The sequence below is a fragment of the Stylophora pistillata genome, chromosome 2 (genome assembly GCF_964205215.1).
Source record: "Stylophora pistillata chromosome 2, jaStyPist1.2, whole genome shotgun sequence".
NCBI classification, from domain to species: Eukaryota; Metazoa; Cnidaria; class Anthozoa; order Scleractinia; family Pocilloporidae; genus Stylophora; species Stylophora pistillata.
In genome coordinates, this window is record NC_142520.1 from 46430693 (window position 1) to 46453399 (window position 22707).

The 22707-nt window shown below is 36.0% G+C and overlaps 1 protein-coding gene and 4 long non-coding RNA genes across 5 annotated transcripts; all 5 read right to left on the bottom strand.

Moving 5' to 3' along the window:
- Positions 1-780: 780 nt before the first annotated feature.
- On the bottom strand, positions 781-3929 carry LOC148739870 (uncharacterized). Its single transcript, XR_015997333.1, has 3 exons — positions 3871-3929; positions 3614-3658; positions 781-3181 (listed from the first exon to the last, which is right to left on the bottom strand). It is a non-coding gene; the product is annotated as an uncharacterized LOC148739870 (long non-coding RNA).
- A 214-nt stretch (positions 3930-4143) lies between these two features.
- LOC148739871 (uncharacterized) lies at positions 4144-5278 on the bottom strand. The gene is made up of 4 exons (XR_015996308.1): positions 5092-5278; positions 4715-4759; positions 4386-4442; positions 4144-4191 (listed from the first exon to the last, which is right to left on the bottom strand). It is a non-coding gene; the product is annotated as an uncharacterized LOC148739871 (long non-coding RNA).
- A 641-nt stretch (positions 5279-5919) lies between these two features.
- LOC148739872 (uncharacterized) lies at positions 5920-7921 on the bottom strand. The gene is made up of 3 exons (XR_015997334.1): positions 7868-7921; positions 6940-6990; positions 5920-5979 (listed from the first exon to the last, which is right to left on the bottom strand). It is a non-coding gene; the product is annotated as an uncharacterized LOC148739872 (long non-coding RNA).
- A 1550-nt stretch (positions 7922-9471) lies between these two features.
- Positions 9472-14905, bottom strand: LOC148739873 (G protein-coupled receptor GRL101-like). The gene is made up of 10 exons (XM_088749588.1): positions 14877-14905; positions 14575-14646; positions 14011-14082; positions 13710-13781; positions 13328-13399; positions 12614-12688; positions 11398-12394; positions 10375-10525; positions 9959-10039; positions 9472-9530 (listed from the first exon to the last, which is right to left on the bottom strand). The coding sequence occupies exons 1-10, from the start codon at positions 14903-14905 to the stop codon at positions 9472-9474; spliced, it is 1680 nt and encodes a 559-aa protein (XP_088605714.1).
- A 311-nt stretch (positions 14906-15216) lies between these two features.
- LOC148739874 (uncharacterized) lies at positions 15217-18340 on the bottom strand. The gene is made up of 3 exons (XR_015997335.1): positions 18269-18340; positions 17651-17722; positions 15217-15287 (listed from the first exon to the last, which is right to left on the bottom strand). It is a non-coding gene; the product is annotated as an uncharacterized LOC148739874 (long non-coding RNA).
- Positions 18341-22707: the final 4367 nt, after the last annotated feature.

The following is a 22707-nucleotide window of genomic DNA, read 5'->3' on the forward strand; positions in this document are numbered from 1 at the left end:
CACAATACTTTCATTGAAGTGGTATAAAGTAATTCAGAAACTGCGTCTCAGCCACACTCGGTCTTTCTCTACTCGTTCGTAAAAGCGCAAAGGCGTCGTAGTCGACAATACGCGCTAAAGAACCAAACTCATACCGTGCTATTCTACAGTCATGTGAAAAGTACGAATTAAAGTGCTAAAACCTCTGTCTTGAGGTGGAGTTCAAAGCTTAGCTTTCCCCACCAATTTATACAGAAAAGAACTGAGAATTTGAAGAGAATTTATGTTCGAATATGTTTTTAAATGAATGTTGTACTTGTAATTATGTGTACAAAAACAGGTTAGCTGCTGAAGTATCCATTTTCAAACAAATAAACATTTGCGCCTTTAAATTTATTGGAATGTGTCATTATAAAAAAATAGATTGATGTAGTTGTGTTCCGAAGGAATTAAATTTGTGAAATAACCTTTTCATGGCTTTTTTTTTTTTTTTTTTGTTCTCTTTAAAGGCAAAGCGGTTGTTGGGCTCGGAGAAGAGAGGCGACGCCTTTTATTCGAATTAAGAAACATTCAAACTGAATAATTTATTAAAACGATTGTTCGACATTATGATAATTCAAGGCCATTTACCTACCCCCTCACCCAGTGCGATCAAGGCTCGCTTAGGACAAGAGATACAGAAATAATTTTTGTATCAGTTTACTTCAGACAGGCCATTGTTACACATAATCCATACTGTGAATGAAACTGAAGCGAGACTTACAAACTTCCCAAAGGGTAAACCATGAACGGACTCATGTGTAAGGTCTTTCAGATGTTTTATTGAAGGCTTCGTTTTACAATAAATCTTAACTCGGTATCATTTTCCTCTAGATGCCACTTTTGCTTCAAAGATATTCTTACTGTAAAAGTCATGTTTGATGAACACATTTGAACAAAGCTTTTAAACAGTTTGAATACCACATAGAACAATGAACTAGAATTTTCGATATGAGTTAAAAAATGAAATAAATAAACCACAAAATTAGGCTTGAAAACGCTCCCAAATACCTATTAATAATAATAATAATAATGACGAATAATGTTAAAAAAGTGACAGACGTCACTGTAACTTCCAATGACTACAATGTTCGTAAACGAGTTCTAAAAATTCTAGAAATGGGCTATTTAGATCATTTGTATTCTATAAAAAAATCTGTAACAACCGACGATTGTATTTTCCTGTTTTTCTCCTCTTTTTGTATACTTTCATAGGTTTTATTCATTTAGCATAATTTGATTTAAATAGCGTAAAAATCTCTCATGCCAGGTGTGGAAATGAACTATTCAAATTGTTGTTGTTACTTGTTACCCAAACATCTTTCTCTGTTTTTGTTTTTTTTTTTTTTATAATCAGCGCTTATGAAAAATGTCGAAACATTGCGAAAATGACGTCACTCTACCTTTAACTACCATTATAATGTTCTCATGAGAGTTACAAAAATGAAAGAAATTGGCTACTTAGGTCATTTTATATCTACCAAATCTTTCGTAAGTAACGTCTTTACCAGTAAGTATTTTAATTTTTCTGCATTTTTACCTTAATTTGTATTTTTCAACTAAAGATAGCTATGAAATGAAAAAATTTGAAACGTAGCCTGTAAGTAATGAACTATTTAGATTACCAGCCTGCTACCAAATATCTAGTGAATGATGTTTTGACCGGTACACTTGCCTAAGCCTTTCTTGTCAAATGTTAGCTGCTTCATCGTTCTCGACAATTAAAACGCAATCTGAGAGCGAATTACTCTTAAACGAGTTCAACAAAATTCTAGATATGAGCTATCTAAATCTTTGTTTTATTGATAAACCTCTGATAATTCTTATTAAAGCGCGTTAATGTTCTACTATTGTTATCGCACTATTAACCCTTTTTGTCCTTTTCAATATTAGATGTATTGATCTAAATTTGGTATCAAGCAGAAAAATTGGGAAAAGAGAGAAGTAAAATTCTGAGATAGTCTTGACCCGTACATGTGTCTGAGTTGTTCCTCTCATAGATGCTTTCTCTCAAACGAGTCAAAAAACATTCTTAAAATGAGCTTTTAGATCATTGTTATACTGCCGCTAAAATTTCTGATAATTGATTTAACGGATTTCCCCCAATTAAATTCTAGGTGTTGGTTCAATATTTGCTTGTCTGTTTTCTAAACTAGAGATACAATTGAAACTGAACTTTCGCAACTTAATTTAAGCGCTAATTAAACATTTGCTTCGGTCAGCTATGATTCATGTCCTATTATCAAATCGCAGTTTTGAGAAAAGCTGAGATAGAAGTGTGGAAGGAAAGTAATCATGACATCGAATCCCTTTTATACTTTGAACAAGCTCTGAACAAGCTAAAAAATTACCATGGTAATGAGCCAAACAGTTTTAAAACCAGTGGAACATTTCTAACTAAAACATTTACTCAGCTATATTATTACTGATAAAAGGGAATAACTTCAATGGATAGATCAGCATGCAGACTGAAATGTCTTATTAAAGTTGGAGCGTAGCCAGCTTTTCGGCTTGTTGCAAGCCTGTACCATGAGAAAGTTCAATTTTTGTTTCAAAATTTGCAAGAGTTATGTTTTAAGAGTCAAACAGGCGAAAAAAAATTGTAGGACCAGCTGTACAGGATTTTAGGCTGGCTTCACCCGTGATATCGTTGTGTTCCCCCTTTATCCATTAGGTTTGAATGTGGTCTAAGAACTATTGTCTATAGAAACATGCTAAGAGTAATAGACTTGAATATCAGGTGGACATATATATTACAAGTGACAAAAAACCTAAAAAAAAAAAACAAACAAAAAACATACAGAACAAAATGTTACAATTGACAAAAACAAACAAACAAACATACAAACAAACATACAACCAAACAAAAAACAAACATAAAACGAAGCGAAGATAGACTGCCACTATACGCCTACTTAGATATCCTACCTATGTAACCATATAAGGAAGAGATCAGACAACAAGCTTACTAACTAATGTAAACATTAAACTGATTAAAGAAAAAGAGACTAAAAACAGATTTTCTGACTGAGATATCGCCACAGACAGTACCTATAGATTCCTACTCAAGAACTATTTTTTCCTTTTCCTTGAATCTCTTAATTGTTCTGTAGCCCTCGAGGTGTCCATACTAATGGTAATGCTTTTGGCTCTTGTTAAGCGTCTGAGACAAAGAGAAAAAGCACACTAATTATTGAAAACAAAACCTATTCATTGATCATTTGGTTGCTTCATCTACCGAGCCGGCAGTCCGTTAACCGGTATAATAAGCACCTTCGTCCAGGAAGCCATAATATAAATCAGTTAGTCTAAAACCATGCCCACTGGTCAGGCGGACAATCTGCCAGATAGTCAGCCTTTGTCACTCAGCTACAGCTCAGCTAGTTAATTTAATCTCACAGCTTATTGGTCAGCTGGCTAGTTAGTTAGTTGACCAGATTGTCAATCAGTAAGCTGGTTAGTAAATTAAGGACCACACGCAAGTATGAACTTATAACCATATGGAACAAGAGAACTCCTCAGTGCAGCCCAATAGCCACCAAGCAGCTTTTTGACCACAATTATTATATGTTGGTTAATTTATAAGCAGAGTTACCTTCCTCTGCGACGTCCATGTTCGGCTCAAGCGCATTCTCTTCTTCTTCAAATTCAGAAATGATGTATTCAAAAAATTACTTTAGTACTTAATCGTTCAATATTGTCTCTATTAAGCGCCTTAAAAAAATTATTAGACCTTTAACCAATTTTCCACCAGAATTTATCCAGTGATTACCAAGTTAAAAAAGATGCATCAAGAACTCACAAAATGCCTTGATATCTTAAATACCTAATCAAAACAGCAATCACCTTTACCTTTGTCACTGGGCACTGGGATCTCTTCACATGTTACTTGCTCTTCAGACTCACCAGCTGTGTGAAAAGAAAGTTATCAATTACAAGTTTGCATAATTGCAGTCACGGTTCTTCTGTGCGCTGGCAAATGAATGTAAATAAGTGGTCTGCAGAACAAACCCACCCATGGCCTGCTATTAAGCCAGCAAATTGACTCAATTACTTGTGAAGCTCATAACACATGTTATACAGCGTATTAAAATGTGTTTCTAAAAAGCATCTCATTGTCTTTACCTTCCTCAGTTGGCCTTTTGTGTGCAGGCTTACTTTCACCTTCTTGACCTGCACGAGTTCGATTGAAAAAGAAATTGTACTTATTAAATTATGTTCATTTGAATACTTGTAATATTGCAAAGTGAGCGAGAATTGTGGGTGGATCACAAGGGACAGCACATCACCTGAATATTCGATAATATCAAGATAGCGCCTTAACCTCCTAAGGACTAATCAAGAACCACTCTCTCTATCTTCTTTACCTTGGTCACTAGACACTGGAATCTCTTCACTCTCCATCTGCTCCTCAGGTTCACCAGCTGCGTCAAAACAAAGTTGTTCATTAGAATGAATTATGAGTTCCTTTAAGGATTTCATTCGGAATTACAGCCATTGTCACTGCGTTGGCTAACACAAATGCCTTCATATAGATCCGGAAGCCTTGATATACATCTGACTCATTGCCCGCTATCAAGCCAGAAAATTGGCTCAGCTGGATGTTAAGTTACGAAAAAGCTTGTCCTGTATTCGGGAATAAATGCAAGATATGTTGGACAATGTAAAGTTCCTGAGAAGCGAATCATTTTTTTACCTTTCCCAGTTGGCTCTTTAGGTTCCGGATTACTTTCTCCATCACCTGCGTAAATAGATTTAGAATAGATTGTGTTAATTCAATTATTTAGATCTGATTAGAACCTTCAAACCCTTTACATAAGTGGTCAACTATTACCTACTTTTCTTCTTAAACCTCTTTCAATAAAATTCTTTATTTGATGAAAAGGACATGAGCCCTCAGTCGTTCAGTCTTGCGTTATCCAATCTTGAACCAATTCTTTCGTTTTATGAATGTGTTTGGAAAATTCTCCACTATAGCTTTCCCAGTGACTTATAGGATAAAAGAGATTCTTCAATAATTGACAGGGTGCCTTGGCATCTCGAGTGAGTTATCAAAACTATTCTCTCTTTTACCTTCGCCGCTAGGCCCTGGAATCTCTTCTTTCTCCACCTGCTCCTCACATTCACCAGCTTTGCGAAAGTAAAGTTGTTATAAAGTTGTATAGGATTTCATTGAGAACTGTTGTCACTGTCACTGCGTAGGCTAACACATGTCTTCAACTAGTTACTAGGGTGTTTATAGATGACCCGGTCCACTGCCCGCTATCAAATTAAAAACTAACAAACTGGTATACATGTAGTTAGTCATTAATATCATGAAAAACTTTCAATGAAGGTGCAAATAAATGCAACACTCGTTTTTCTAGAACTACTTTATATCGAAAGTATTCAGATGGTATGAATAGTTAGGTATTGTGCTCATTTAGACCAGCCATAATTGCTATATATTTCAGCTGTTGTATCAACAGGTGTAAGTTACACTGACGATGACTGTCCATCATTTAAGAAGAGCTCTTGCAAGTACCCTAGCCTTCAGTCACTTCTGTTTTCTGTCTGTAGATCCACCATAATAATTGATTCCAAATAAAATAGTACTTTAAAGGAACTAGACAAATTTGAACATCAGAACGGCCCATCGGTGTTAGACACCTCTACTTACAGAGATAGTCAGTTATTACCTTCTTTTTTAAGCTTCTTCAGAGAATGATTCATTTGATAGAATACTACAGCATTACACAGTAATATTTCGTTTTAGTTAAGCGTTTTTAAAAAGTCATTAATCTTTAACCAATATCTCCAATAGAATTTTTCCAGTGACTACCTAAGTAAAAGTGAGGCATCGATAGCCTAGAAAGTGGCTCAATCCCTTGAGTGACCAGTCAAAAATCATTTTCTCTCCTTTACCTTTGTCACTGGGCCCTGCAATCTCTTCGCTTCCCACCTGCTCCTTAGATTCGCCAGCTGTATGAAAGCAAAGTTAGAATAAAGTATGAATGCCTTCAAGGTTATGTTTTGGACTTATGTCATAATGTCATATGGACTCTCACAGTCACTGTGTAGGCTAACACAATTCCTGCCAAATAAAGATATGAAGCGGTCTACGTAGTAAACCCGTTGCCCACTTTTAGGCAAGCAAATTGGCCCAGTTAGCAAGCTGCCAAGTTCATAAACAGCATGCACAGTTAGCGAGAGTAAAGGCGACATATCTTAAGCAATTAGGAGTTCAAAAAATCAATTCATTATTTTGTACATTCGATAGTGGGTTTTCCAGGCTCAGGCGTACTTTTTCCTTCTTGAACTGCACCAATAGGTTTAAAATATACTACAATAACTGAATTATTTACATTTGATTTCTTACACTCACTGAAATTATCGAGAACTCTGGGTGGGGCACCGGAGCATAACATTAGTTTTGGAGTGTTTAAACAGTCAGCTGTTAACTACTATCACTTCTTAAAATCTTTGTTGAAGGGCCAGCAATTTCCTTCATAACTTTTGTCTCTGTTACCTCTCGTCCTGGATAAGTGCGAAGGGTGCATACCCTTGACCTACCCCGGTAACATTTTCAAAGCGTTAACCAAAAAAAAAAACAAAAAAAAAAATAATAATAATAAAAAATAACTAAAGATCAAGCTGGTATTCGCTTTCCCTCAGAATTTTTTTTCTAATGGCCTTGAACCTCATGTTTCTTTATATCGTGTAAATTAGGGTTCTACCGATAAAACGCCTTATAATCGCGATATATTTTGAATGTTGTATCAGTAGCTATAGGTTACACCTACAACTCCTGTCCGTCATAAAAAAGGGTTTTTAATTCAATGTAAACTAGAACTTTCATAGAACTAGGTAAGTTATCAACATCAGAGCCTTTTATTGGTCTGTAGACACTCCTACTTACATAAATAGTGAACAATTAATTACCTTCTTTTTGTCTTCTTCGTCGGTACTGGCTTTCTCCATGGTGAACAGTAACTGCAGCAATATAAAGAGCACCTTTCATTTGACTAAATTGCTGTTTGTTTCGTAGAGGCTCAAAAGTTAATTACTCAACTTACTCGAGTCTTGCTAACAAGTAGATATAAACATAACTCCGTACCAATATAAGGTAATTTGTTACGAGAACAAGAACAGCTCCATGCAACATGCACCGACGAGCCTCAGATTTTACAACATACTCATACAATAGACCATTTGCGAATTACCCTTGGCCTCATTTTCAAAACGAGTCCTCGTGCTAATCCTTTAATATGATAATAAGCTTCCATTCACATGCAAAGTAAACTCATTTTCACAAAAATGGTTGAGCACGAGGACTCGTTTTGAAAATGAGGCTAAGAGTAGTTGGTAAATGGGCTATTATTTTGCTTTAATTCAGCCACACTGAAATTGATCCTTTGAAGGTTTTAACCAAGTGTTGCTCATTTCCTAAGAAGACATTATTTATGAGCACCTTTGACATGCATGCTACTAGTTTTATGCAATTTCCTTTACTTCGTCAGTATAACTGGCAATTTTCTCTGACAACCGCAAACTTGCCAATAAGAGGTTTTTCGATTGCGCTGATCCGTTAGGTTCAGTAAGAAAGGAAGGAAATACCAACCTACTCCCATGAACTCATTCATGAGACAGACTTAGAATCCGTGATTTGATTGGTGATTATGACCTTAGTAATACGGAATACCGATCTTGTTTGTATGACGGAAAAAGAAACAGTACAGTCAAAGATTCCATGCACCAGCTTGGTAGTACCATTCAATACTTTGGGTGGTACATAGCATTCCTTAATTTAATGTTCTGTAAGATAGTATACTCTCCTTCAAAATGAATGAAAATTAAAATGGCCTTATACCTTTTACAGTCTTTTTAGTGGCTGATCGGATGTCAAAATCATCGTCATAATCTGTTTCAAGGAACAAGTAGAGTAAACCATCACATGATGCTTTTGGTTCGTGTTTTCTACTTAAGTATATTACTATACCAATGCATTATACATGCGGTAATATTCTTGTTTATTATCCAGCTACACTCCGTAGAGTAGAAATAACGCGGTATTCGTATTTCAGAGAACCGGTTAGACAGGTTTTCTGGAATCGCGCAAGCGACGAATTGGATTGAAGTTACAATTTAATTCATTTTTCTGACGACGAAGAGTCGGAATAGCTAGCAAATATTGATTCAAGTTTATTAGATAAATCGACCGAAGAAAAGCAGTTAGACGACAATGATATTTCAGCATTTGTTGAAGAAAATAGAACTGCAAAACGACAAAGCGCCAATTCCGTTCCGCTAGGCATACTTCTGTCACGCACTCCCCGTAAATGAATATCCCCAAAGTTCGCCGCGCTGAAATAAAAATTTGGCGTGTTGGATTATAAATAACATATTGGACGTTTTGCTATTTCGTATCGCTGAGTATTTTTACTCGTTATTTATATTTTGACTCGCCCTACGGGCTCGTCAAAATAAGACACAACCGTTTAAATACTAACTATACTACACAACAAAACGTCTACTAAGATATATGTATTCTACTATTTATTGATTGATGAATATATTACTAAGTAATCCAGTTATTAAAAAGAAGACCGCACGTACTTTTGTTCAAGTTAACTGTTAGCTTTACATTCAGAGCTGGACGCGTGCAAGCGTAAAAAATTTGCACCAAAGCTCTAGACATCGCGATGAATTAGCTGAGTTCTCGATGGATACAAACTTGTTATATTACACAGCCTATGTTTACATCTGCAAGATTGTGAGTTTTATTTCAATTAACAAGTAATAATACCTGAGGAAGATGCACTTTCATCCCCTCTACAGGCTTCTTCCATTGCTGTCGACAAAGTTAAGGAATATTTTTAAGTTAGAGTTATTTATCATATAATAAAACCAACAACTCAAAAGAGAATAATTATAAACAATTATTGGATGAGGTTTTTATGATCTCCGGAATAACCAAGGTAGAGGTAAGTGTTATCAACCGAAGCCGAAGGCTGAGGCTGATAACACTAACCAAGAACTTGATTATTCCGGATATAACAAAAACCTCATCCAATAACTGTTTTATTATACATTCGCCACTTTTTTCGATCTTTTAGTATTTTCCGAATCTTTATCTTCAAGTAATTTCTCAATTTCTCGCTGGGTCGATGATGCGAATCTAGAAGCCATTCTTACTTCGCTGTCCGTGAACTTAACATCGCTCCATCGGAAATCATATATTGCGCACGCTACCTACAGATTATTCACTAATCTGTAGGTACAGATTAGTGAATAATCTGTAGGTTGTGCTGTTTCCCAGAATTAACTTTAGGCATTTAGCCAATGAGAAGACAGATGGTGACAGCAATGTATAATAATTATGAATCTAGACGTATCATTCGTTTCCTACGGCTGTGTCGTATGTGGGTACGAAGGGTACACTATGCAGGTTACTAAGGGAAAGGTAGGGAGATCTCAAGGGTAGGAGGGTAGAACGTTCTTAGGAAGACTGTCACCAGAATTTTTAGTGTTATCTAAAGAAAAATATAAAGCTAGGTGAACTTCATGTTCATGTTCATGTTCTCCATGCAGTTATCAACCAAAAGTGATAACACCAAAGCTCATCACATTTATGTCAGGTGGGAAAACCCTTTGTCAATCTTTTCTCTCTTAAAACGCACATAAAGAATGTATCAGAACAGGAAAGGAATGCCGTGGTTTCGCTCTAGGTATTTCAAATTGAATTTGCAAATATTCTGGCAAATTTAGTTAATTAGGCTAAATCTACCTGCCAAGGAAGTTGACTGCTACAAAGTCAATCCCGGCATAACCATCAACATCAGTATCAAGGTTGCAAATTTTTCGAGTGGAATAATTTCCTTGGTATGTTTCCCATTTGATTGTTTTAATTTAATTTTTGCAAAGTGCTGTTTGAATATAAGTACACAGATGGAGTACTGACCTAGTTGCGGATCAGGCAATTCAGGGACTTCCTCTACTGGGATTTCGTGGTATTCTATTTCTTGCATTTCAATATGTTCTCCTATGGGCAAAAAAAATTATTATTTATTTTTTATTGTATTTTATTGTAGATTACACTTTGTAGCTTTTATTGTAGTTATCTTAGAGTAAGAGATAATTTATTTCCATTGTAAAGTAAGTCGTATTTCAGCCGGCCCGGGGGTTGCAATGACTTTACTCCCTAATAAAGCTATCTAAAGCTATCTAAAGCTATCATATCTAAAAAATAGGCGAAAAAAAAAACAAGATTATAAAAGGGAAGAGAAGAAAGTATAGATAAGTGACAATGAAAAAGGTTGCTGAAGAAGACAGGGAATATTTCGAATGTAATTAAATTGAGAAGAACTATATCTGTACCCTCCTCGTTGTTTGCATGTGCACCTCCATTTCCGAAATGTCCCTGCTGATCATTTTCTGCTTTAAACAACAACAATAAATCTGTCTTGATCTCTCCAGAGAATAAGTCACTGTCAGGCTTTTCCAAACAGTTATTACAATGAAAAACATTCTACAATTCAGATTTGTATCTTTACCTTGAAACTGAAGACAGAAAATTATCGCTTTATATTTTGATAGTAACTTACAAATGTCCGCTCATATTTTTATTAAAAGGGGTTTGGTAAATGGCATCAATTTGCATCAACATTCCTAGAACATAGTTTTGGGGATACCAATCTCCGTAAATCGAGCTAAATTGAACTGAAATAAGGATTTCTACCAGCGAAGCCCCCTCCCCCACATGAAACTTGCTTTGCCCCTATTTCTACCCTTGAATTCAGAGTCACTCCCTTGATTGCTTTTCTTGCCTGTTTGTGCTTTAGCTCCTCGTGTTCTTCATTACAATCCCATTTTTCTCATTTTGATAATTGGCTCAGTTAATCAAAATATAAAATTAAAAAATACCTCAGTTTTTACCATTTGAAAGCATTTGCACTCCTATCCCTTTCTAAAGCCTTAGACGCAAAAAAAATTTGAAAACTTGTACAAAAATTGTTAAACTTTAAAGTTTGTTTATGTCGAGGTGTGGAGCACCATTATTGTTATCATAGTATTTTAAAATGGAACATAAAACTGTACCGTCTTGATTTTGTCCTCTGTTGAAAAAAGATCGGACATTGGACCACAGCTTCCTCAGTTTTGGTTTCAGTATAGCTTGCACCTACACATCAGAAATTTATGTCATAGCTAGTGTGAAACTCTTGAATAATCTCTATTATATTTAAGTTGGTCTACGTGGTCAAAATCAACTCTTTTTCATTCTTGTTTTTTATGTCAACCGTCACAGTTACAACATTAAGTTGTCAGCCTGCTCTGACACGAAAGCAGATTTGAACATGGCAGTATGCCCTATTTAAAAGAAATAAAAAATAAACCTGTTACCTGTGGAGTAGAAAGCGTATACAGCAGTGGGTTGACAGCTGAATTGATCGGCAGAGCGAACACTGCAATCCATACTGCCAGATCACCAGGCGGATCAAATGTTTTCTCGACGTGCGACTTGATGCCGATACCAATGATTGGTATCCAACACAGGAAATCGGTCAAAATAATGAAGAAGACTCTTTTGGCAAGTGCTCTTTCTCTTTTGGCCTGGGCACTTTGTGCTCTTGCTCGTATTTCACGAATAGTTCCATGTGCTCCGAGCTGTTTACTTGACGACCATGATTTCAACAAGATGGCAATGTAAGCCACCATTATGAAGATAAAAAGAGAAAAATTCAAAAAGATAAATATGGAAGTGGAGTATTCCCAGCCTTTTTGTAATTGCGGGGAAAGCTGCAGGGGCAGGCACACTACGTTTTTGCCATAATACCAGTCACCAAAATAGCGCATCCCAGACAAGGGAAGGAATGCCATAACGCCTCCCACCAGCCAGATGACTGCGCACATTATACGAGTCTGCCTCGGTGTAATTTTTGCAAAAGTGTAGGGAAAAACGATGTTCTTAAGCCTGTCCCATGCAATCAGAGAAATCATCATAACTGACACCTCACTTGAAAAGACAGACATGGCCCCATTGAAATGACAAAACCAACCGGTGCGCCACTCATAGTCATGCAGGTAGTATCCTCCTGACCATTGTAGGTCTTTTATACCTACAGTGATAAGGTAAATACCCATGATACCATCTGAGATACCCAGATTCACCAACATGATAGACTGGACCAGATTGTTATCAGGGAAAAAATACTGCCACCCAACAACAAATATGGACCCAAACAGCGACAGAAGACCCACAGCCCACAGACTTCTCCTTGGAGCAGGGTTACGGAACATGGAGTGACAGCTTGCGAAGTTGTCATTGAAAGAATATTCGCAATCGGCATCCTCCCTGAAAAGATCGAGGTGGCAGCACATTAGGTTGGTGTCCAAAGTTCTGGAAGGAAAAAAAATTATACTTCATTATTACATCGCTGAACATTAATAACAAGCATATGCAGACATAAAATGATGGGAAAATAATTGATTTCCTATGGAAATATTAAACGTTAATGATCTGAATGCGAATTAATAATTTTTAACTGATTGATAATATAGGCTGTTAATTAAAAAAATATGTGGTTGAAGGAAATCATTTTTAAGGACCGAGTCTTACACTCTGATAATGTGCGTCAACTGCCGGGTGAAAAATCCTTTAGGGAGCTCAGCCATCAGGTTGTAATGTATGAACCTGCAGTTTTGAGTAATAATTAATCAAACATTAAGTCGTTTTATATCGTAATTCGCTTGACAAAATATATTTGACTTTTTCCAAAAAATGTTTTTCTAAGAATAGAATTTATGTTATCAAATGAACCGTCCGGCCCCACTCGTGCAATCCCCAAAGAAAACCATATTGAAAGATGAAAAAGCCGACCGACACTTAGTGCACTTACACGGCGTCATTGTTCGATGTTGTTTCAAAAAACGAGTGACAGCCGCGAACAAACAAGAACAAATAAGTCAAGATTTCCAATGAACTGTGAGTTCCTTGTTTCGACTCGAAAAAGAAAGGAAAAGTTTTCACTTCGAAATTTGTTTTATGACTTCCCTCGCGCGCTGGTCTATTGAGTCCTATTTAAGTTGAAACAAAATTTTTGGTATTTTTTAAAACTTAATTAGTCAGAGGTCATGTGATAAAATGCTTATTGACAGAGTGAGGTCGGGCTGGACTGGGAAATAATTGGCTCTATTGAGGCAAATATTGTTCCTTCCGGTTCGACCGAACTCGTCAATAAGTACATATTAATGTTCAAATAGACCGTTAAAAGAAAAGGAATAGAAAAGTTTTGGTGTCTAGATAAGCATCTGTAATTTGCCGTGAACTTACAAAAATCGCAATTTATGAGTATAGCTGAAAGTCGTGATGGAAACGTTTTGTATTTCATTGCCGAAGATATCGCTGAAATAAAGAACATAATCACTTACAATTAGTAGGTAGACAGTTTCTTACAAATGTCATTTTCCTCATAAAATTACATTGAATGGCTGTAAAACTAGCTGGTTCTCAACTATGTGAGTTTGCATTTCACTAATATCCACCCTTGCTCACTAAAAGTATGTTTAAATAAGCAGTTCTTTTTGCACTGTCTATTCTACTTCATATTCAAATTTTTAAAGTAAGATCTCAGATTTTAAATGCTTCTATTACACTCTCCCCATCACTTCAAACATCCTAGCATGTTTTTTTCTTTGTAATTAACCGTACTCACAGAGCATTGAGGTTTTTGACGCCCTCGAAAATTTTATCTGGCAAAGCCTCAATTTTGTTCTCCGAGAGATATCTTAAACAGGTGAAAGGAATAAAAGATAAATACATAATTTTAGTAACATAATGTGATTTCAATTGGGTGTTGCACATTACATTTAAGCGATGTTGGAGTTAACATTACAATAATGTTGTAATTTTGTTTTTATCAACTGAGTTGATAAATTTGAAAGAGCTGTTGAGGGGCTATGTGGTTTGCGAATCAGATCATCTTGGGACAATGTTTTAACTCTGAGTGTACTTACAGTTCGGACAAATTTACCAAGCCCTGGAACTGATCTTCATGAAGCCTCTCAATTTTGTTGTAGTCTATTTTCCTGAAAAAAGAGAGAAGGAAACCTTAGATTGATATACGCAGGTGAACCTGTGGAGTGATATCTTTAACACTGTTTTTTAGTCACTACTGTAGTTCAGGCAAGGCAATGGCATTTCTTTTCCCAATAAAATAGCTCTTTATCTTCAAAGAAAAACATCAGACATAAGTATAATGCTCTCAAGGGTAAAATCGAAAACTTCTAAGTTTATTCCCAAGCGCCTTAAGAAGGTCTATTGTTTAAGCTGAATTTGAAAAATGATTTATGATCCATTTCCTGTTACAAATTACAAACTTATTGGGGTAGTTTGATCCTCCAGTACAACAACATAACATACAACGTATAAAGGAGACAAAAACGTCTGCCATCTAAAAGTAGATTATTATTAGAGTTGTCATAAACTAGGAAGCTGTTATATTTACCGCATTTGAAGTTTTCAAGAAAATCCTTAAAAATTAATCTTCAATCTTTTATGTCCATGAGAATCTTACTCACAGAAATTCTACCGCTGTAATGTTTCTGAAGATGTGCGGTGGCAGATTTCTGAGTTCATTGTTTGACAAATCCCTGAAAAAATCACCACAGTTACAAGGAATTCCCTAATAATAGAATTATCAGCTAAAGTGTTTCATAGAATTTTACTTTTGCAGTGGCTTTTGGAGAAGAACTTTCAAAACTGTTGTTTACTTGTGTAGTGGCTTCCCCTTTTCTTACTGTTTTTATTACTATTACTATTTTATCATCATTGCTATGATTATTACTATTGTTATTATTAGTATCATTATCAGTGTTATCACTTGCGCATCCGTTGGTTAATGGTTATCATATGTTAAAAACTGATACTTTATCCAGCAAAAAGAAAAAACAAGGTGCTTGTTAAGGCTACTATTAAAATTGGAGCTTTTGAACATTTAAACCCCCAAGTATCTTACCATTACTTAACAAAGCACATCAACTGCATAAAATAGCATTCTGTTCTTCATCGAATCAGATTTATCGAGTCAGATTCACAAAGTCAAGCTGGAAAACTTCAGTTTATTTGAGCCGTGAGGGCTGTGCTTTTGTAAACAATATCACAAAAATGATCATTTGGTTGTTCCCAATTATCTCCTTTGTTAAATAATCATTTCACTCACAGATGTATCAGCTTGAAAAGGCTGTTAAAAATTCCGTCTGGCAGACTCTTCAACTTGTTATTTGACAGATAGCTGATGATGACAAAACAGGAAAATTAAATCGTCATTAAGTCTACGATCTGAAATTTATAAGTAACTTAAAATGAATACAGATGTTGGTCATCAAAAATACTTAAAGGGCTGAGTGATGCCATATGCGTACAAAGTGTGGCTTATAGTACGAGCATCTTCAACAGTTATTGTGTTGGTTTCGCTAATTATATATATATATAACTCAATATTTCTAGCAAAAGGTAAGAGGCAGCTGACTATTTAAATTTTTTCGCCCACTTAACACTGTTGTCTACTGTTGGTAAACGCGGACTCTCCCTTTCTGATTATTCCAACGAATTGAAAAAGAAATAATCAAAGTCATGATTTAAGAAAATACCAGAATGTCTCAAAACAGAGAAAGATATCCCATAAAAAAAATGCTGTGAGATTTGAATGTGTGCAAAAATTTCATTTTTGCGAGACCGGTACCTTTGCAATGAATATATGAAGTTCATATATTTGAACTGCGGTATTAAATACGTATGATGCACGATCCTTCGCAGTAAAAAGCGCTATTTATGCAATAGCGAGAATCAGACCTGAAAAAAATCAGGCCAGTACGGGATTGGAACCACTGACCTCTGCGTTACTAGTGCAGCGCTCTACCAATTGAGCTAACAAGCCAACTGGGAGCAGACCGTTAAGTTGACTCGTAATAAACCCGTGATGATTTATCATCACAGCTTTATTACGTAATAAAGCCGTGATTTATCTATCTACTGCGAAGGATCGTGCATCATACGTATTTAATACCGCAGTTCAAAATATATGAACTTCATATATTCATTGCATCTGATTTATCATCACGGCTTTATTACGAATCAACTTAACGGCCTGCTCCCAGTTGGTTTGTTAGCTCAATTGGTAGAGCGCTGCACTAGTAACGCAGAGGTTATGGACTTTTTAACGAACCGTAAGCAAAGGATAAAACTGAGCCGCGATTGCTTCTCGGAGTGGGAAGCTGTTCCTGCAGGGGTGCCACAGGGGACGAAATTGGGCCCCTGGCTGTTCCTTATCATGATAAATAATCTTTCTGTAGCAGACACAATTATTTGGAAATACGTTGATGACACCACTCTTGTCGAATCAGTATTGAAGAATGAGTCTAGCTACATGCAATTACGTGTAAATGAACTTGTAAGACAGTCAGAAGTTGATGGTTTCCAATTCAATGAGTCTAAATGTAAAGAGCTGAGAATATCATTGTCCAGATCAGGTAGTCTGTTTGATCATATTACTATCAATGACAAGCAAATCGAAGTTGTTTCATCCGCAAGGTTGTTAGGAGTGATAGTCTCGGACAATCTCAGGTGGAACGCACATGTAGAATCTATATGCAAAAAGGCTCCGAAGCGTATGTACTTCCTAAAACAGCTAAAGCGCGCTAAAGTTCCATCTGAGAATATGCTACTTTTCTATACAACATGTATACGCCCTGCACTAGAATATGCGTGCCCAGTTTTTCATCATTCTTTGCCGCAATATCTGTCCAATGAAATGGAAAGGTTGCAAAAACGCGCGTTGCGGATGATTCAACCTGGCTTATCCTACGCTGAGGCTCTAGTAGCTCTTGACATTGCGTCACTGTACGAGAGGGAGATCTTGTGTGATGCTCTATTTGATCAGATTGTAAGGGAGGAAAACCACAAGCTCCATGATCTGCTGCCTCCACGCAACGAGTCCACCTATCGCACCCGCAGCCAGAGATACCTCAAGCTACCGATTTGTAAGAAAACTAGGTTCAAAAACACATTTATCATGGCGAACAGTTTTAATTATTAGTAGCTATCTTAATTATTTGTATTTTGCTTTTTGATACTTCTCTTATTGTATTTTATTGTAGATTACACTTTGCGGCTTTTATTGTAGTTATCTTAGAGTAAGAGATAATTTATTTCCATTGTAAAGTAAGTCGTATTTCAGCCGGCCCGGGAACTGCAATGATTTTACTTCCTAATAAAGCTATCCAAGCTATCTATCAGTGGTTCGAATCCCGTACAGGCCTGATTTTTTTCAGGTCTGATTTTCACTATTGCATAAATAGCGCTATCTACTGCGAAGGATCGTGCATCATACGTACCGGTACCATTGCTATACTCCCATTATAAGAAATTTTAATTTTACGACGAAAAAACATAATTTACGATTAGGAAATCTGCCATAGGAAAATGTTTCCTTGTGTCTCCAACTACTGACAAAGAAGGGTATGTGACTGGCAGAATCCATGTCAGACCTACACTACCAATGATAAGTTGTGATGTTAACGCTGATATTATCGCTGAGACACTTTGGGCAGTTATTGGGTCAATTTTAGAGGAAAGCTTAGTATGAAAATAACTCACAGTTCTTTCAGACTTTTTAGACCTTGAAATAGTTCAGGGTGTAATTCAGTGATGTTGTTGTCTTGCAACCACCTGTATTGAGGTAGAGAAACTGGATCTTTTGTGCCACATCTAGATATATGTTGTATGCGATCTAGTTTTATAAAAGTAGTATATTACCGACTTGTTGTCAAGCCACTGGATGGAAAGGATGCTAAGGGAAAGTATAAACAACGAAGGATGGAGAGAATAAAGGGAGGTGCTGCTGTATTTTTAGAGAGCAATTTTATCAAACAACTGCATAATTTGATCCATGAAAGAAAAAATAATATCTCTTTTTTGCATGTAAAGTACTTTGCGTCAGAAAACATTTCGATCGACCCCGTCTGTAACAAACCTTTTTAGAAGGGGTGCCTCGTGCGAGTTTAGTCATCCTTTGGTGACAAAAGATTTTATATTTTATTATCCTTTTCAGAACCTCTCCAGTTCTATTCATCTGTTTCTGTTTCATTTTACATCAAAACCCATAATACAGATCACCATACGTTTAATTAAAGCCAGCCAAAGTGAAGAATTCAAATATAATTATTTTCGAGGACGAGGAATTCCTTCCAATGCACTTTTGATAGAATCACTTACAGTTCCTTTAAGTTTGTCATGTTTTTGAACGCACTTCCATTTAGTCCCTTCAGGTCATTGTCATTCAGTCGTCTGTGTATTTTACCATACGAAACTAATTAGCTGTGATAAGATACAGACTTTCATACTTTTAGGGGTTGTTTTCAGTGACAGTTACTGGACCTCGCTGATGTTTTAACAAATTAGAAAAATGAAGAATTAGTTTCACTTAATGTGCTTAATGTGGAGGTAACTAACTAACTTATTTCGTTTATATTACCCATTGTACCACACGCTACAATCTATTTGAATTGACGAGGTTTGTAGTAGATATGTGTCAATAGTAGAAATTTGTTGAAGTTTTTCTCACGGAATGCATTTTATGATTCCCGTTATATGGATAACAAAATTACATAAGCCGTCATTTCAGGAAACAAAATTTATTTAGTGTCAAAGATATGCGGCAGTTGACTTAAGACCTTATGTTCAAGTGAATTCTAAAAATGGCGACGCGAAAAGAAGAATCTGATAAAACTGTCTATTGTCTCTAACACTAGATGACGTATCGATTCAAAAAACAACAAGAGGTAGGAAAAAGTAAATGTGATCGGAGGCTTTCAGAAGTGCTGTGCAGCTAAGATCTGATATCGGAGTTCCCAGTCAGCACGCTTGAAAGTTGGCTACTAGTATTAGCCGTTGGTGACTTGATTTTTGCAATTAAATAAATAAATTTCGTTAGATGAAAGATACAGAGAAGATATTTTGAGTTGAATTTATTCCTTCATCATTTTAACTCGATGCTCGATGTTGTGTTACATTTACGTACAGGATAAGACTCACAGATAGTAGAGTGTTACTTACAAAAACTGCAGCCTTGTGTTTTTGTCAAAGAGTCCTGAGGGCAGGTGATGTAATTGTATTTCAGACAAGTACCTATAGATATAATAGAAATGTAGCATAGCATGGCACAAGGTAAGTAAAACAAAAGAAAAGCTATCGATGCTACATTTCGTTAAAAAACAAGTGTTTCTAAAAAATAACGAGACTATTTTGAGCCATCGCAAAATGTATGTCTAAGACGACCATAATTGAAGCTCACGATAAGTCCGCGATCGAGGGCGATTTCTGGCCAAGTAATCGGAGTTATCGCTACTTTCTTTTCACATTCCACTGTGGTTGATAAGAAACTTTGTATAATAAATAGAACCAAAGAATAAGAAAATAATATATTCTCATCATTCCATGACTATGTATCAACTCTCACGCAAAACCGGAATGTTGAACCAGCCTTTTTGCCTTCAGATGCTAAGTAGCCAAGCCCTTAATGATAGGGCGTACGTTTCGTATGCTTTGGTGTGCAGGCTATGATTGGAAATTTTATGAAAGATATAACCAAACAGGAAGGTTTTTTTTTTACTTTCATACTTTTAAAACTTAATGTTATCAGCAATCGTATCAGTGGATGTGAGGAAATGTGAGGTTTGTTAATACGGATGCACTCAGTGGTTACGCAGTTTTAGGAATAGATGAGTTGGTAACCATGGGAAAATGACTTGTAGTCTAATCTTGTGAGGTTAACATAGAAATTGGTACATTATTTTTTAATATCACTTTGTTTATGGCCTAATGATACACGTTACGGTTTATAATAAGTTTGTTTAAAAGATTTGGTTTGTCTTAATTTGCTAACTCTCAAATACATTGTCGTAATTTCCTTCTCAGAAGATTTTAATGGTCGTTTATATTTTTTATCTATAGATTCCCAACATTGTTTACTGTATTGTCAAGGACTTCCTTGTGTCAATCATTAGGTCTGACTGTATCAGTGTAGAATTCCTTTTTTTCATCGCAACGTGAGAGGAAACTTTTTTATAAGTTTAAAAAAGATGCTCAAATAGATCACGTAAAAGTTCAGCGAAATGCAATATATAGAGACATATTTAACATTTGTAATCCTTTATAACTAGTTCTATAAAGTCTCGTAAAAATATTAAAAAACCTACTTACAGATACTCCAAGGCAGTATTTGTGGCGAAAATATCGAATGGCAGATCCCTGAAGAGGTTTTCAGACAAGTCCCTTAAACATAAAGATCAAATGATTAGAAGCGAAGCTAAGAACTTGTTAATTGTATAGGGTATTTTCCATCATTGCAGTGCCTTAAACCTGCTGTGAAAGAGAATTATACCTAAAACAAGTTGTGGAAGAGTTGTTCGTATTTCTCAGAGCAGCTTGATTAAGGGTAGCGAGACCGAATGGTTAAAGTGTTCAAGCCCTCCGCCCTAGCAATCATTAAATTTCTTCTTTATGGTACCCGGTTTCACGTCGTTCGGCTGTGTTCCGTAAATATGCAAATGGTCTCCTTCCGGCCAGTTGGGATTTTTAGACCACCATGACAAATTTATTCCTTTCTTACTTTGCCCCTATTTTGCCTATTAGTCTATGATTGTCAAATTAAGGTATTTAAACATATATAGGGACTGAGATCCTCAAACCATAGTAATTGAATAAATTAATAAATACATGTGGTTATGTATTTCTGACAGCGCTTAAGCAAGCAACAACTCTGTACATTTACAAGAACACTTCCATATATACAGAGCCAAAGCTGAAAGCCAAAGCCGGTCGACGTTTTTCAAGTTTACCGGAATGCAATCTGTTTGAATCTTCTATTCCCGATCTGAGTCCCTTCTCACCCTTTCATTTTGTTTCATTTCAGCCACTTACTATTTATTCATCCTTATAATGATTATTGTCATTTTCGTTATTGTTATTATTATCGCTCTGTATTATTTTCACTATCATTTGCTTTTCCGAGCCAGCCTCTACGATTTCCATCGTATTCTCTCAGCTAATCTGAACCAATTTATTGCTAAATGCTGAGTACTGAAATGTCCTTTATTTGCATGACTTAGTCTCTTTAAACCACCCTACTTTAAAAGGCTGTTTGGATTGGCAGTCCGTATTAACAATAGGCGCAAACAAAGCTGAGAAGGCTTGTCACAAGTTGATGTGGTTTTTAGGGAGTAAATACTGTGAGACATTTACAAGCAGACTTATAGATGGTTAGACACAGATTTGATCTACAAGTTTATTTTAAAAATTTCTTTGTGCGCTTTTGTCGACATCTCACATGAACTTTTAATGAATACAACAGCTTCACTACTCACAGATAAGACATATCAGTTTTGTTTGTAAAAATTCCTAGAGGCAATTCCTTGAGATAGTTGTCATTCAGACCCCTACAACAGGAAAAAAGTAATCAAGGCATTCATCAAGTTAAAGCGTATAAATGATGGGAGACTTGTATGTGTTAACGCGGTAATTTTTACTAACTAAAACAAGAACAGTGAAGCTTTATAAACTTTGTCATTCAAGTATAGTCTAACATCGCTAGCCTATCGATCTTCATCCAGTTCTGCCCCATACTTTGTGGTATTATTAAAAATTTTAATATTAGACCAACTTAACCTCAGTAGGCAGAGTGCAAAAAGGAAGGACAAGAGTGAAGCTAACTCGAAGCGGAATTATTAGGATTAATAATCACCCTTTGCACTAAAATAATGCCTCTTTTTTCCCCCTCTTTTTACAAGTCGATAATGCAGGCTAAGGTTAATTTTAAGCTGAGGCTTGAAGATGTATTCAGAATTGATCTATGATTTTTATTTATTTGTTTATCTATTTATAAGCAATAGTTAATCAAAACTGGCCTAGTTCAGCCGCGAGTTTGTTTAACTGGGGGCTGCGATCACATCCAGTTAGATTCTCCACATAAAGGATCCTGATAAGTTTCTTCGATTAGTTCGTTGGATTCCCTTTCTATGATAAACAAATTATTAACTGTAGGACTGCTTAGTACAAAGGTCAATTTCCCAAATTCAGAGCAGAAAATAAAGGGCTCCAAAGGATGTTTCTTCCGTTTCTTTCCACTGCCCTGGCGATCTCTGGAAAGAGTTCCTACTTGAACTCTAAAGCTGGTATTGTTTTACGTGAGCAATGACTGTGTCAACGGTACCGCTGAGGAACAACTATAGCTATAGCTTACAGTGCGTCCAGCATAAGTACCTTTATCGAGAACAGAATCTTGAAAGGCGAGAAATCTTTTGGGACCCATGAAACAACTCCACAAATAATTGAACTTAACTGAGCTGAGAAAAGAGTGCTTTTATTTTATCCTATTTTTATCTTATACCTTACATCAATTGTCTCAGACAAAAATAGTTTCATTAAAACTCGATTCATCTTTAACTGATATTTGGCAAGCGTAGAGAGGCACACTCTTTACTGTTGTTTCGCGTGCGCACTCTTTGTCTTCCCTTGCTTAGCATTTTCGCTTTTCTTGCCCCACAAAATCGATTATTGTTCCCATATCAATAACAGAAAAGCCAGTAAAGTGTCTAAGATATAACCTTAAAAAACACTTTTTTTATTCAGTAAAGTTATGGATCGCGGCAAAATTA

What these genes read in the sequence shown, in the direction of transcription:
- LOC148739873 (XM_088749588.1), bottom strand. Translation starts at nt 14,905, where the DNA reads ATGATAACCATTAACCAACGGATGCGCAA. An exon ending in ATTACAGCGGTAGAATTTCT is followed by an intron (nt 14,083 to 14,574) that starts GTGAGTAAGATT and finishes CTCTTTTTTCAG; the next exon opens with GAAAATAGACTACAACAAAA. An exon ending in ATTGCCTGATCCGCAACTAG is followed by an intron (nt 9,531 to 9,958) that starts GTCAGTACTCCA and finishes ATTTTTCTTTAG; the next exon opens with ATAACACTAAAAATTCTGGT.